Source organism: Zootermopsis nevadensis, unplaced genomic scaffold (genome assembly GCF_977971745.1).
Source record: "Zootermopsis nevadensis isolate Lab colony 2312 unplaced genomic scaffold, Znev_1.0 Znev_ptg000024l, whole genome shotgun sequence".
In the NCBI taxonomy this organism is placed as follows: Eukaryota; Metazoa; Arthropoda; class Insecta; order Blattodea; family Termopsidae; genus Zootermopsis; species Zootermopsis nevadensis.
Window position 1 is genome coordinate 10364880 of NW_028259156.1, and position 14109 is coordinate 10378988.

General features: G+C 38.3%; 1 protein-coding gene across 7 annotated transcripts; it reads right to left on the minus strand.

Moving 5' to 3' along the window:
• Positions 1-1299: 1299 nt before the first annotated feature.
• Positions 1300-13660, minus strand: LOC110831976 (Fanconi anemia group A protein homolog). 7 transcript variants are annotated; one of them, XM_022068557.2, is made up of 12 exons: positions 13291-13660; positions 12601-12722; positions 11618-11767; positions 10489-10749; positions 8923-8996; positions 8000-8124; positions 7387-7625; positions 7034-7288; positions 6200-6338; positions 5149-5405; positions 3783-3899; positions 1300-2065 (listed from the first exon to the last, which is right to left on the minus strand). In XM_022068557.2, exons 2-12 carry the CDS (start codon positions 12688-12690, stop codon positions 1793-1795), a joined length of 1980 nt encoding a protein of 659 aa, XP_021924249.1. In that variant the 5' UTR covers positions 12691-12722; positions 13291-13660; the 3' UTR covers positions 1300-1792. The 7 variants fall into 7 exon arrangements, with proteins under 7 accessions (XP_021924249.1, XP_087211577.1, XP_021924250.1 ...); XM_087355451.1 differs by having other exon boundaries at positions 12601-12747; XM_022068558.2 differs by lacking the exon at positions 13291-13660 and adding an exon at positions 13221-13266.
• Positions 13661-14109: the final 449 nt, after the last annotated feature.

Below are 14109 nucleotides of genomic sequence, written 5' to 3' on the forward strand. Positions count from 1 at the left end.
CCCCATCCGATTCCTTTCAGAAACGGTCTCCGCCTGACATCGTCTTAGACGTACACTTTCTCCTACGCTGTCTTAGGAAGATGAAGCCTCAGTATGCAACAATGTCTAACTAGCCGCCTCACCCCGACTGGATATTGCAAAGACCGTGTTGCAGTCACCGACGCCAGCAGAGAAGGATTGACGCAGAGAATGTGCAAGAGAGAGACGGTGTCTGGCAGAGAGGGTGTTCTGCACAGACCGCTCGAGACACAGACCGTGTGAGCCAGAGAGCGTGTCTCGTTGAGACCGTGTTAGACTGAGACCGATTCTGGTATGGATCAGATGTGATAATTTGAAAAAAAAATTCAAATTTTTGAAAATTATCGAAAAATCAAAAAATGCTGGAGACTGTCTGAAAGGCGCACAGAACCAAAAATTTTCGAAAAGTTTTGAAATTAAAATTTTTAAAAATTTTCAGTTTTGAGCACTTTTAGGACAATTACCAGCATTTTTAATTTTTTTGAAATTTTGAAAATTTTGAAGTTTTTCAAAATTCTCCCCAACCGATCCCTTTCATAAATGATCTCTGCCTGACATCGTCTTCGACGTACACTTTCTCCTATGCTGTCTCAGCAAGATCAGGCCTTTGTATGTACCTATCTCTAACGGGCTGCCTCACCCTGACCAGTTACTGCAGAGACTGTGTTGCAGACACCGAGTCTAGCAGAGAACGGTTGACACAGAGAATGTGTGAGGAAGTGAGGAAGAGAGAGACAGTGTCTGGCAGAGACCGTGTTCTGCACTGACCACTTGAGGCACAGACCGTGTGAGCCAAAACTATGGAGGATCTATCTCACTCGTTCTCAACCATAGAAGGATTTGCTTCACCAAAAATTCTCAGCTGTTTCGCATACATGTACACAACAGTGGTGATGCCTTCCTGTGTGATTATTTCTGCAGTATTACTGTAGTTGACTGTAAATCACTGTCATAACTATTTAATTTATACATATTAGCGTTAGAAACAAGTGTTATGACGCCCTACATCCTTGGCTTAGGTCTATGCAGATCTATGGAAAGTAAACAAATTTCAGTTCTATTCTGATAGGCAAGCAGATTTGAAGTCAGTGAAAGGCAACATTGTTTGCTGTGTACAATGTCCAGGAATTATTGTTGTTACAGTCGCTGTGTTGTAGTACAGGATATAAAAGGTCAAGTTCCATACATTAAGGTTAGCTCTGTTATATGTTACGTAATTGGGAGACTGCTTCGGGACTCCAACTTAATGCAAAAGTTCATAAAGAAGGGTAATTTTCAAAGTGAATTTAATTGTTTGAACCATTTATTACTGTCCATATATAAATATAAATCTGCTACAGAAAGTAAAACAGATTAATTTATGAAAACTCTGAAATAAGATTTTGTTCACAACCGACACAACAGTTCATTCAATACCTCATCACGTATAACAATTTTAATGAATACTTTAGTGCCTTTCAATAAATTTCTTTGAACTTCAGTATTTTACTCTGACAACTCAAATGCAAATTTCTTGCAGAATATTTGATGACCTTACAACCTGTCTTTCCCTTTATTCACATTCATATCACCAACATATTTCTCTAAGATCCATTTTGTATTGTCCTCTCAAACGATGCCTTTGTCTCTCATGTAGTCTTTTCCATAACACTGCATGCATTTCTTGTTTCTTCTGTTTATGCTACCAGCATATTCTCCGAACTGCTTAGGACATTCTTGATCACGTAAATAGATAACAAGATCCTGTGTACAATGGAATAAGCTTGTCAGTCAATTAACCTTGAAATATCCTGGCTTCTGCTCTGCATGTCTCTTGGTACTTCGTATACACAGAATGAGAGATTTTGCCCATACTGTGCAACTTATTTATGAATTTGGCTTTAATATCTGGAGTGTCTGGAATTACACGAGGGGCAAGCAGTTTTCTAAGAAAGTTTTGTTCAAAGTGCTGGCGGTGGAACAAGCATGCACTCAGCACTGTCTGTGCTATTTCCCCATTGTGTGTTTCAAAATGTGTCAATGCATGTTCTATGTCTTGCTCTGTAGTCTGAAACACCAAAGAAATACAATTAATGACAGGTTAAGTTATAGTGTATAATCCAGGAGAAAAAACAAATATTTTCATTTTTAATAAAACTTAATATATAATGATGCTATGCTACAGTATAAATGAAGTAAAAAGAAAAGTAAAGCTGTACCACTATATGCCATGTAGGCACGGGGTGAGAGGAGGTATAGCTCCTACTCATTCTTGACCTCGGCACTAGATGGGGGTGAGTGGTCGGCATCACGCCCCAGCCGTGCTTTACCCCCGGAAAAGGACCCCGGTACCCATTGTAGAGGAGGCTAGGTGGGCTCCAGAGCCGGTCTGGATGCAGAGGCTAGAGGAAAAATCCTCTGCCCCCGTCAGGGATCGAGCCCCGGTCGCCCAGTCCGTAGCCAGTCACTATACCGACTGATAGTATAAATGAAGACCTACATGCAACTAGGTACTAATGGGACTCTCAGAAATAAATGGAAAACAATCTAAAAGTTTCTGTATTAGTAGCAACAATAACAGTTGCTGTTGAATCTGTTACATTACGTTATGTTGCCTTGAGTGTTCTGGGTTTCATGTAAGTGTATAAACACAATTTGTCTTTTTTAAATTAATTTATTATACTATACTGAGAAATGTGTACAAAGTTTGGTTGAGAAAGCTGAATGGAAGAGACCATTTGGAAAATGTCAACAGGTGTGGGAAGCCAGAGAAATCAGATGTGTTGACTGGATCCATATGGCTCAGGAGAATGGCCAATGATGGGCTTTTGGGAATGCAATGAATTTTTTGGTTCCATAAAATACTGGGAATTCCCTGACTAGCCTAATTAGCTATTACATTCACAAAGATTCTGTTGCACAGAGTAGTTCATCAAAGTGTTCATAATATTAGAATTATTATGGATGTTTATAAATGAAAGGCAGCTTAAAAGGTGTACTGACATCAGTATGCAATTGTTAGATCTCCATTAATTGTCCTGGGTCCAAGATCAGGCTATGCAGAATTTCTTCCATAAAGAATACATAAACCACAAGACATTTATTTTTATTTTCTTATTTTTTGAGAGGTTTAATAAGGTTAGAATGTTTCTACAAGGACAATACATACTTAGAAATGAAAACTAGGCATTAAATCATAAAATTTTCAGTTCTAAAATCCACACAACTTGAGCTTACAAATATGGTATAATAATAATAATAAAAAACACGGCAAGTTTCACAAATGTCATCCATAAAGAAAACACTTCAAGAACCATAAACTAGCAACATGCATGTTGACAAAAACGTAAGGCAGATAATGAAGCCATAAACCTGATTATGTCATGACAAATCCAAAAAACACTGCATTCATAACACAAAAAGAAAAAAGTATCTAACACATAATGTATTTTCTGCAGCTTATCAGAATTTCTCTTCTGATTACCAGGCAATGATCTGGGTTTAAACACACTTGTTGTGTATGTGTTACTACTTGGATCGTGTATCTTACAATATCAGAGCCAAGACAGCTAAATCACATCATGGAGTACGATTCCCAGATGGACCACTCACCATCCCATCCAATGGATTCCAGGATCTCCTTCACCAGAAGTGGCCAGAGAATAAAACTCACTTCTATCTAGTACCAAGGTTAAGAATGCATTAAGCGTCATGTCCACTCCCTTATCTAATTTCATGGTACGGTGCTTAAGTATAAGTAAACTTTAACTTTGTGTTCCACTTACCAATCCCGGCCCGAAGACACCAAATTCTATTTTTTCATTGAAATCTTTTAGTCGAGTCTTAGCCAATGTTACGTAATCCCCCAGGAGAAAGAAGCTACTTTGAGGACATGCAGGAGGCTGTGTAAAAACAAAAAGCAAAACAAAGAAGTATAACAAAGTCATACACTTCAGCATGAATCTGTAACGCTTATCACAACATCCTAATGTAGTCTAAGTATTTCTTAATGTAGATGGGAATAAACAGGTAAACAGCACATAAAGTAACTGAACTTAAATTTTGAAAATATGAGGGCGTGCCAATCATTGAGTGTACTTAGTAGGTGAAGGAGGAGATTAATTTTAATAATATTAATTTGTATCAGCAAGCCAGACAGACACAGGTATCCTGAAGGTTGAACACAAGGTAATATTAACTAGGTGTTAAATGCACAACACTTTTACAGAGTGCATATCTGAGCAGCGTAAAAATCTGTAATGACTTACGTGGTAAATTGTATGATGAAGGGATAATGGATGACAAAGACACAAATATCTAATTTTCATAACAGTGAGAAGGGGGAAAAAATGAAGAGATTAATGTACTTTTAAAACATAACTTCAGTATTTTACAAAAGTAAGAATGTTGATTGATTTCCCCACTTAATGGTACCTGCACCTTGTCCTGGTGGTGGGGCTTGAGTACATCAGTGACCCCAAGAGCTACTGGTAGGGCCTCCCTAGTCAGATTGGTCGAGGGGGAGAGGTCAGACTAAGACAGGTACCCTGGTCCTCCAGGTTGGGGGTTGGTCGCAAGGCTAACAACCTTGCACCGTGAGAAGGAAGATGTTTTGAAACTTCAATCAAAGCCTCGGACAGACGGACCTAACAGACCGAATGTAAGAGGAGAATTGAGGAGGCCGTGGACCGAAGATGGACCGGAGAGCCATAGAAGAAGAATAATGTTGATTGACATACCAAATGAATGAACTCAGTCTAGCAGATCTTCAGTAGAATTTGATCATCAAAAAATTAAAAGTAATGTCAATGAATAGTGTGATAAGAAAAGTGAATTGAATTGGGTGTGGTTGATTTTCTTGGATGATGGTAAATATTCTCTAGGTATAATGGCACAGGAAATGAACTGGATTAAGGAGTTCAGGATTGTGTCCAGTGATAAGCATTGGGTAATAAAATATAAAAAAATAATCTGAACACTCTTAGTTATTGTAGGGGGGGGGGGGGGAAACAAACAAACTAACTAACTAACTCAACAGAACCTTAAAAGAGTCAAACAATAAACATATGGTAAGTCCAGCTACCAAAATTATTTACTGGCGTTGATTCTTCAATATCTGATACTAGTGAGCTAGTGATGTACATATCTCACTTTGTCGATGTGAACTCTGAGACACGCTGGTGGCTCATATGGAACTACCTCAGTGAGGAACTGAATAAAAAACTCAAAACTTTGCTGACTGGCCCAAGATGATTCATGTCCAAACGCTGTTCCAAACCATGACATGTAATTGGGAAACCAGGGAGCGCAATCTTCTGCACAACACTGCCTTGCTATGAGAAATGAGGCAATGAGGAGACTACGGTTACAATTCAGGAATGCTTTGCTAAGCAGCCAGTCAACCAACCCTATAAAACAAAACAAAGTTAGAAAATAACTAAATGGTTCATGTTTTACTTTCAGCATCAAATTCAGAACTGTGAAGTATCATAATCCCATCACAGGTCTTACCTAACACATCATAATTCTCATATTTGCCTTCTCTGTGGGCAACATAAATGCATTTAGAGAAAGTTGTGTCAGTACATTCTTCTGTCTGCCTGCAAGTTTCAATTTGAGAAATACAAGATGTATTTTGAAGAAATTTGATACTAGCTAGTTTTTACTAAAACCTTCTGACCAATTCTAAAAAAAGTTAGAATCAGACAATAACAATGACCATTTTATGTGCAGACCAACATGCATTTTTAAAAATGTCAATAAGTACCTTGGTAAATACTTGATTTAAATGTATGCTATATCAATGGAAATGTGCTGGATGAAAGCGCTGGAAATAGCTAGGGCCAAGCAAGTAGCAAATTTTATGGAAAGTCAAGGGTGGTTGGTGAGGTGTTTTGTCTGTAATAATTTAACCATAAGAATACAGACTCAGATCGCACAGATGCTACCATACGCATATGAAGAAATAGTTACTAACCTATTTTTTTAAAAAATTATTTTACTTCCTCAAAAAATGGGGCGTGTGACTTACACAAGTGCGCGGGGTAAACTAGTAAATATGGTATTTACCTTTCCGTTCATATATTTTTTACTCAATTTATATTACACACATTTTCCTTCAACAATTAATAAATCAGAACTTCAATTCAAACTCTGCGCTTAATTTATAATCCCCTTCAGTTTAAGAGACAAAAACACTTGCCTTTCATATGGCTGCCACCCTCTGGAATGCAGTTAACATACGTGGACACACAGACCAAAGCAAGTTTCCAATTTACATCTCCTTTCTGCAGAAAGTTCTTAAGAACTACAACGCTCTCTGCCCGTAGTCCAACTAGCATCTGTAAAATTGTATTCTAAGCTTACGAATCAACATTTTTAGTCATATAAGAAAGCAAAACAGGGCATTCAAGATCCCTATGCCCTTCTGTTCCCCTTCAAGCCATGTAACAGCTTCTGAACTATCAATTGAAACTGGTGCAAATGTTTACTGCTGTTATTTTTAAATTTATTTTCTGAATATTTTAAAACTGGACAGTTTATATATTGTAAAATTGGAGAATGTGCCCGATGATGGGAGGTAGAGTTTGAAAGGAAGTGGCTAATGCATGCTATAGGTGTACTATAATTTGAACGCTGAGAATGATATTGAACAACCTTAGCCGGAAGATCCACCCACCAGGTCAAGTATCAACCTGACCAAGGTAACCTGGAGAATCCACAGCCATCCAGACAACTCTTATGTATCTTAGCCCAGAGACAAGCTATCCTGACTGAGGTTTTTCGTGGTTTTTCCCAGTCCCTCCAGGCAAATGCTGTGAAAGTAACTTAAATTAGGCCATGACCACTTCCTTCCACATCCCTTCAAATTCATTATTCACTATCATAGTCTCATTCAACAGGAGCTACTGAATGTACCATAAATAAATTAATAACTCCACTGTCACTGGCACCATTCACAAATGGCAAATTCTGGTAAACATGCCAGAACAGTTAACCTATGCATACATTTCCTAACTTGTTTTTATTAACTTACCGATCTAATTATAGATGTCAAAATGGCAGGAGATTGTTTATATGTCCAGGCATCTTGCTTTGATATTGCAGTATAGACATCTACATGTGGTTTGTATGATAGTGTGGTAACAAAATGTGAGTTAAGAAATGGTTCCAGAATATCAGCACTGAGCGTTGGGACTTCAAGTAGTAGTGATAAGTAGTCCTTATGGTTATGAGGTATCTTAACTTCTGGAGCAGAATTCAGTGACGCAGACAAAATATTATTCATTGCCTGGGTAAGAAATACACAGAACATATTGTTCAATTATAGTCATCCTCTGCAACAACAAATACAACACACAATATTTTGAAAGTAACGTCGTAACTTACCCTATCGATAATATTTTCTAGGATACCATCACAGTTCTTGGCACAGGACTTGATTCCTGCACTGCTAGAACTTGAAACTTGAGCCACACAAAGTAACAAAGATATTAGGTCACTGGCTATACATTGCTTTAATTGCAACAAACCGTCTTCTTCATCCTTCATTCCAAGGATAACAAAATTTTCTGTATTATTCTGATTAGTACCTGCAGTTATAATTTCTTCAACATCCATCATCTGTTCTGTAACAAGAGCATACATTCTCAGCTATTCATAGCATGTTTGCTTGTTCAACTTTGTATCCCACATATCTTTATTACTACTACTACTACTACTTCTTTATTACGCCGTCTCCTTTACAGGAGGTTGGCGACATATTATGAACATCCTTTTCTCGGACTGGGACCTGTTTCTATATGTTTTTTAGGCAGGTGATACAGAAGTGGTTTGCTACTTACACATAATTAGCACAGATTTGTATCATGTACACTGAATGCCAGATTAAACTACACAAAACCTCAAATACCACAACAGCATTAGTGTTCTTTCCAAAATTTAATCCCAAATAAATTACAAATTTATGGACTAATATTGTGAGCCCATGAATAAACATTACCATTTGTTCCGGAGGCATTTTCAGGACCAGGACAATAAATGCCACTGAGAGAACAGAGCAAATTCACAATGCTGGATTTTATATGATCGATCACTTCCTTCCGATTTGCATTGCTGCAAGAAAATCTATTACCATTATCTTTGTATCAAAAATCATACTTCAATGTTTAACACCTACATCCCATATTCAGCAGATTCAATGTTTAAATCTTAGCCCCAAGACCAGCAAAAATATTTTACTTTTGTGACTCAAGTGCACACTGTCAGGAAAATAAATATAATATTTCAGTACTGTATGCCAGTGGTCCCCAACACGGTGCCCACGGGCACCATGGCGCCCGCCAAGGCTTTTTTTGGGTGCCTGCATTGTTATGGAAAGAGGTTATACTGAATAATGAAGGCCGTTCAACCATGAACATTATAAAATCAAAGCTCAGATCTCGACTTACTGACGACCATCTTGACGATTGTTTGCGAGCAGCAACATTATCCTACACTCCCAAATTTGAAAAACTGGCCGATGAAATGCAGTGCCAAACATCATACTAACTTCCCACTTGAGTAATAATAATTTTACTTATAAAAGTACGTATTTTTGATTGCGTGGTTTCTTGTATCATTAAATGTCGTGTTGTTTTTTTGTATTATTTGGTGTCCATATCTTATTTGTCCAGAGAAAATAAAATTTGGCTTTGTTAATTGGTTGGTGCCTGCCACGATCTCATAAACTCTCAAATGTGCCCGTAGGCACAAAAAGGTTGTGGACCACTGCTGTAGAATATATACAGATTTAATTAAAATCATTGTGGCATAAATTTTACTTTTCCAGGTGTTTGATACCTGCAACAAGTATTCATCCCCCCCCCCCCCCCCCCCCAACATTGTGAACTCTCATTATAACAGACTTCTACTGCATTTACTTACTGATATATGTAACTTGTAAATGGCACCAAATCCATGCAATGAAAATGCCATAGCACTTGCAAAGGAATAAAGTTCTGCAAGAAATAATGTACAAAATTTACACAAATAAACTGATCAATAACTCAAAACCACATGAATGTAAAGCAGTACAAGTACAATGTGTGCAGTGTGTGTTACAAAACTGCTCATCTAAAATAATGCACGTGTCACAGCAACAGTTCATCACATAATACCACCACTGATCAAAATGTTAGTTACCTTGCAGCCCATGAAATTAATATTTTACAGTAGAATTATGAAATATAATTACCCCACACCCCACTTAATGGTACCTGCACCTTGTCGTGGTGGTGGGGCTTGAGTACCTCAGCGATCCCAAGAGCTATGCTGGCGGTAGCATAGCTACTGGTAGGGCCTCCCTAGCCAGATTGGTCGAGGGGGAGAGGTCAGACTAAGACAGGTATCCTCGTCCTCCAGGTTGGGGGTTGGTCACAAGGCTAACAACCTTGCACCGTAAAAAGGAAGATGTTTCGAAACCTCAATCAAAGCCTAGGACAGAATGGACCTAACAATAGGACCGAATGGAAGAGGAGGATTGAGGAGGCCATGGACCGAATACGGACCGGAGAGCCATAGAAGAAGAAGTAGAAGTAGAAGTAGAAGAAGAAGAAGAAGAAGAAGAAGAATTACCCCACACAGTATTCTGAATTCAGTGTTAATTTCTTCTTGAAGATTGCTGTCTTCTGGGTTGTTGCACTGTGTAGTCTGGTAGATGCCCACCAATGTTTCAGAGGTCAAACTGCCTCTTTCACCGGGGCGATGAATCATAACAACCCAGAAGACAGCAATCTTCAGACTCACTGTTGTAAAAACCTCAAATCCCAATTGATTTCTTCTTATTTGTAGTTCTTCTGTATCTGAAAGTGAATATGGTTGCAGCCATGGTCTAGCTAATAAGACTTTAGACTCTTACCTGAGGGTTAACATGACTTTAGGGGCAGGATAATGTCATACAATACGTATACCTCATATTTTAATAACTATTTGTGACAGATGAATCAAGCCTCCATAGTACCTCCTGCAAGCTCTGAGTTCCAGGTTATAGCCTCCAGAGTTATGCTAAATTGGTAAAATGAATCAACTACAACTGTAACAAACTATATAACTGACTGAGGTTAACTAATGATCCCAAACTAAAAAACAACTGCTGTAAAATGATACACAAAATGTGACTCCACAAAATTTTAGTTTTGGCAAAATGCAGAACAACCAAGTATCTACTTTCTTCCTGCCTGCTTATTAAAATGGAATGAAGACAGAAAGAAATTGCTAGTCAATGCCCAGCAATTTGTAGGTGCTGAGAAAACCCAAGTTTCAGGTGTAAACAAATACTTAAGTCTTAATTTGAATTATATCTTGAATTTATTAACAAAACATGAGATAAGCAATCTTACCCTTCTTAGCATCTGCCTTATTATTTGAAAAATATTTAGTTCATAACTCAACGCTGAATCTGTCAACTAAACCTAGGTATAATTAGATGCTGATGGTTCAAAATTGACTAACCATTTCAAAATACTTCTGTTTGAAACTATCAATTTGAAATTTATTCATTGTAACCAGTTTCTTCACAACTCCGGTCAATTCAGCAAGCTCATTTTGCATTTTCAATTCCAACAAGATACAGCTTTTTTGTCCACACTGTGATCTAGAACTCAGTACATAGTCTTCCAAAGCTTTTGCACATATGTTTGCTGTAACCAGTGCCACGGAGTCTCTTGACAAAAAGGAACTTCTTTCAGCATAATCTTGCAAAATTGGGATAACCTACAACAGAAATTGTTGTAATCACAGCGCTATTTTACAGGAAAACAAATACAACCCATGTTACACTTTTTGTTATTACAAAATAGTGTATGTGTAGACATGCAAATATGTTAAATAATCAATCACACATGGCCTCCAGATTAGTGACTGGGTGTGGGGATAATGTTCCACCACAGAAATCTTAAGGTGGAATCCCATGATCAAAAAGTTTGAGGAGCCAATACTTTCCGAGTGTTCTTTACATGAAACGAAGCACAACGGGGAAATCACGTCAGTCCATCCCTCCACTTACATGTTTCATCTCCAAAACTATCTGATGAATATTTATGAAATGTGGTACTGGAAATACTGTGAACAACCCGTTCTTCAAGTGCCTGAGCACTGCGGGTTCCAACTTTTCGTTGGTTTGACCTACAAACATTTGGTAGGGCTCCTTGGACGAGTGATCGGCCCGTCGCAATGCCTCTACCTATTTACAGAACAGCACAACACAGAAAAACATCCATAGATTGAGTGGGATTCGAACCCATGGTTCCAGCGACCAAGCGGCACAAGGCCCACGCCTCAGACAGCGCGGCCACTGCGGACCCCAAATGAGGTACTGGAAGATCTAAACTGAAAGTTGTCAGGCAAGTATAAAGATGACTGTCTTCTAGGATATTTTGCCACACAGTCTGGTAGAAACCAACATGTTTCAGAGGTGCTTAAATTCCTCTAACAAAAGAGAGAAAAAGAGCTTCCTAAGAAAAACTGTAAAGACATATTACTATTATCTAATTGTTTCAAGCTTTATATTGTTGCAGCATCTGAGCTGCAGGCTGAACAGAATTAATGTAAGATTTTGAAGGTATAATTTTCTTGTGCTTACCTGTGAAAATGACTTCTTCATTGACTTTAAATCTAATATGGCATCAACAGTTTCTCTGTGATTATTTAACCTCTGGTTAAATGTGGGTTCATTGGATGTGAGAAATCGCAGGAACTGAAGATCATTTTTATCTAATCTTGGAGACATATCCTATAAAGACATCAAGTTACAATTACAGAAACAAATGAGATGCATTCTTATGATATAATTTCAGTGCAAAGTCAGACATACAAAATCTGGAATTAAATCCTTAATGGGATGCATTACAGAACTTCACAATGCACCAACTAAGAGCACAAATTAGTATAGAATATAAATTTCAAGTACCATTAAATGGTTAACCATGCCTGTCTAATACTGAGAAGTAAACCAGTGTAGATTAAACTTCTAACCTTAGAAATAATTTCACGCAATAAGACAACAATTATGTATAGTACTGAGCAGGATAGCAATAAACTGGTACACATTATTGTAACTTATATGGAAAGAAAATTAACTATTTAAATACTTACACCACATTTCACTTCATCACCATATTCTATATGAGGCAGGGTAGCTCAGTCAGTGTAATGTCTAGCTACAGACTGGATGGAAATTTGATTCTAAGCAATGCAAAGAATTTTCTTTCAACACTCTGCTGCCAGACTGGCTCTATGGCCCAACCAGCCTCCTAACCACTGGGTACAAGGGAGTAATTGCCCCAGGGTTGGAGCATAACAATGACCACTCAACCCATCTAGTGCAAAGGTCAAGAACAAGTCGGAGCCACACAGTCTCTCCCAACAAGTGCCTCAAAAGCAAATACTAGGACAGCTTTCCTTATACCAATTTCTTATTATGGTATTCAAGCCATCATTTCTCCAAATTTTAAGAAAATTGTCCAACTACTCATACAAACGGCATGCATTCCCTATTATGACTGTTTCCATACAGAAAACAGCTCAAGAATAGTACATAACTTTATTACAACAAAATTAACTTACCATAAATTTCTTCAAAGCATCACCATTGTAATGGTTTTCAATAAATCGTAAAATGATGGCTTCCTTGGTACTGATTCGCTGCTTCTTCATTTTTTGTGTTGAAATTCAAATCGTGATCAGGGCTGAACACAAACCCCTGTCAATGAACTGAGGCTTTCTTATGATTACTAAATCCAATACAGACCCTTCAATTAGACACATTCCTGACCTTGTCTACAACAACTGAACACTGGCATGACAAGTGATGAAGAGCTTCAGTAGGGGCAAGTTGTGCTGTGGGACTAAACTTCAAAACAGATTAAACTGTCTTATCTGGTGCTGAGGCATCTGTTCATTGCTCAAAGTATCAAAAATGGAACTGCAGGAAATCTAGACTACAAACTGTGATATTCATTCCTAACAGGAAATTAGAACATAACCTAACAACCTTATCCATTTACAAAACTCGGTTCCAAAGTCAGCTAGAAACTAATCTACTTGCATTCCCCATCATATTTCAGGTGTGAACAGTAACAGACAATTGTAATTTCACTTTCACATTTCCTCAGTATTTAAATACCTAAGAAAAAAGTTAACAACACTCGATTTCCATACACAAATAACGAGTACAAAATACTTGCCCAACACCAACAGCAGACATTATGCTTAAAATTCAATTTAGCCAACATAAATCTTAACGCGTAAATTTACCTGCAGGTAGGTGCTTAAAGATTCTGCAGGTTGAAAGACGATGTCGTCTTCTTGTCCCAGAAAGCACAAAACGTTTGCTCGTAATCCATGCATTACCTGAACGTCCATGCATAATATACTAGGGGCTCAACCCCATTTTGCTTTGCTGTCAAACCTCGCCTGAAAGCTTCCATCCATCCCATTTCTATCTTCCCTCCTTCCGATCCTTCCCTCCCGTCTAATCCTTTCCTTTTACTTTATTCCTCCTTTCTCCCATAACTGGGTCAGTCAGTTACTGGTTTCTCACTACAGAGGCCAAGGTTCACTCCCAGCTCAGTCCACGTGGAATTTGTGTTTGACTCAGCTACACTCGGGCAGGCTTTCTCCTTCCCCAGTCAGTATCATTCCACAGCTGCGCCCAATATATTTACATACTATCTGGGGGATGTACGGGAGGCCTGTTAGCGTCCCAGTTCTATAGAGATATAGTTTTCCCGGCTGAAGGAAGAACAAAATTAGTCCGTCTTGGTCAATTCGGGGGTATGGACCTGTGCTATCTGCTGCTGTATCTTGGCGAACGAGACTTGGAACTCTACCCTTAGATGAACCATCTGCTACTGAAGCTGAGGTTATTGCTATAGGGATGGGGGGCAGAGTTATGTGCCTGCCTTAGGTGGGATGTTGCAGGTGTTAATACGCTGTGACTGGGCATAATCTATCGGAGTTGATCATGGGAAGCTTCCGAACAAATTCAAGTTGCACCATTTCTTCTTCAGAACACTTTGCTCTGCAAGCATCCCACACTTTTTCTGTATTTTTCAACTCATGAATTTCTTTCTA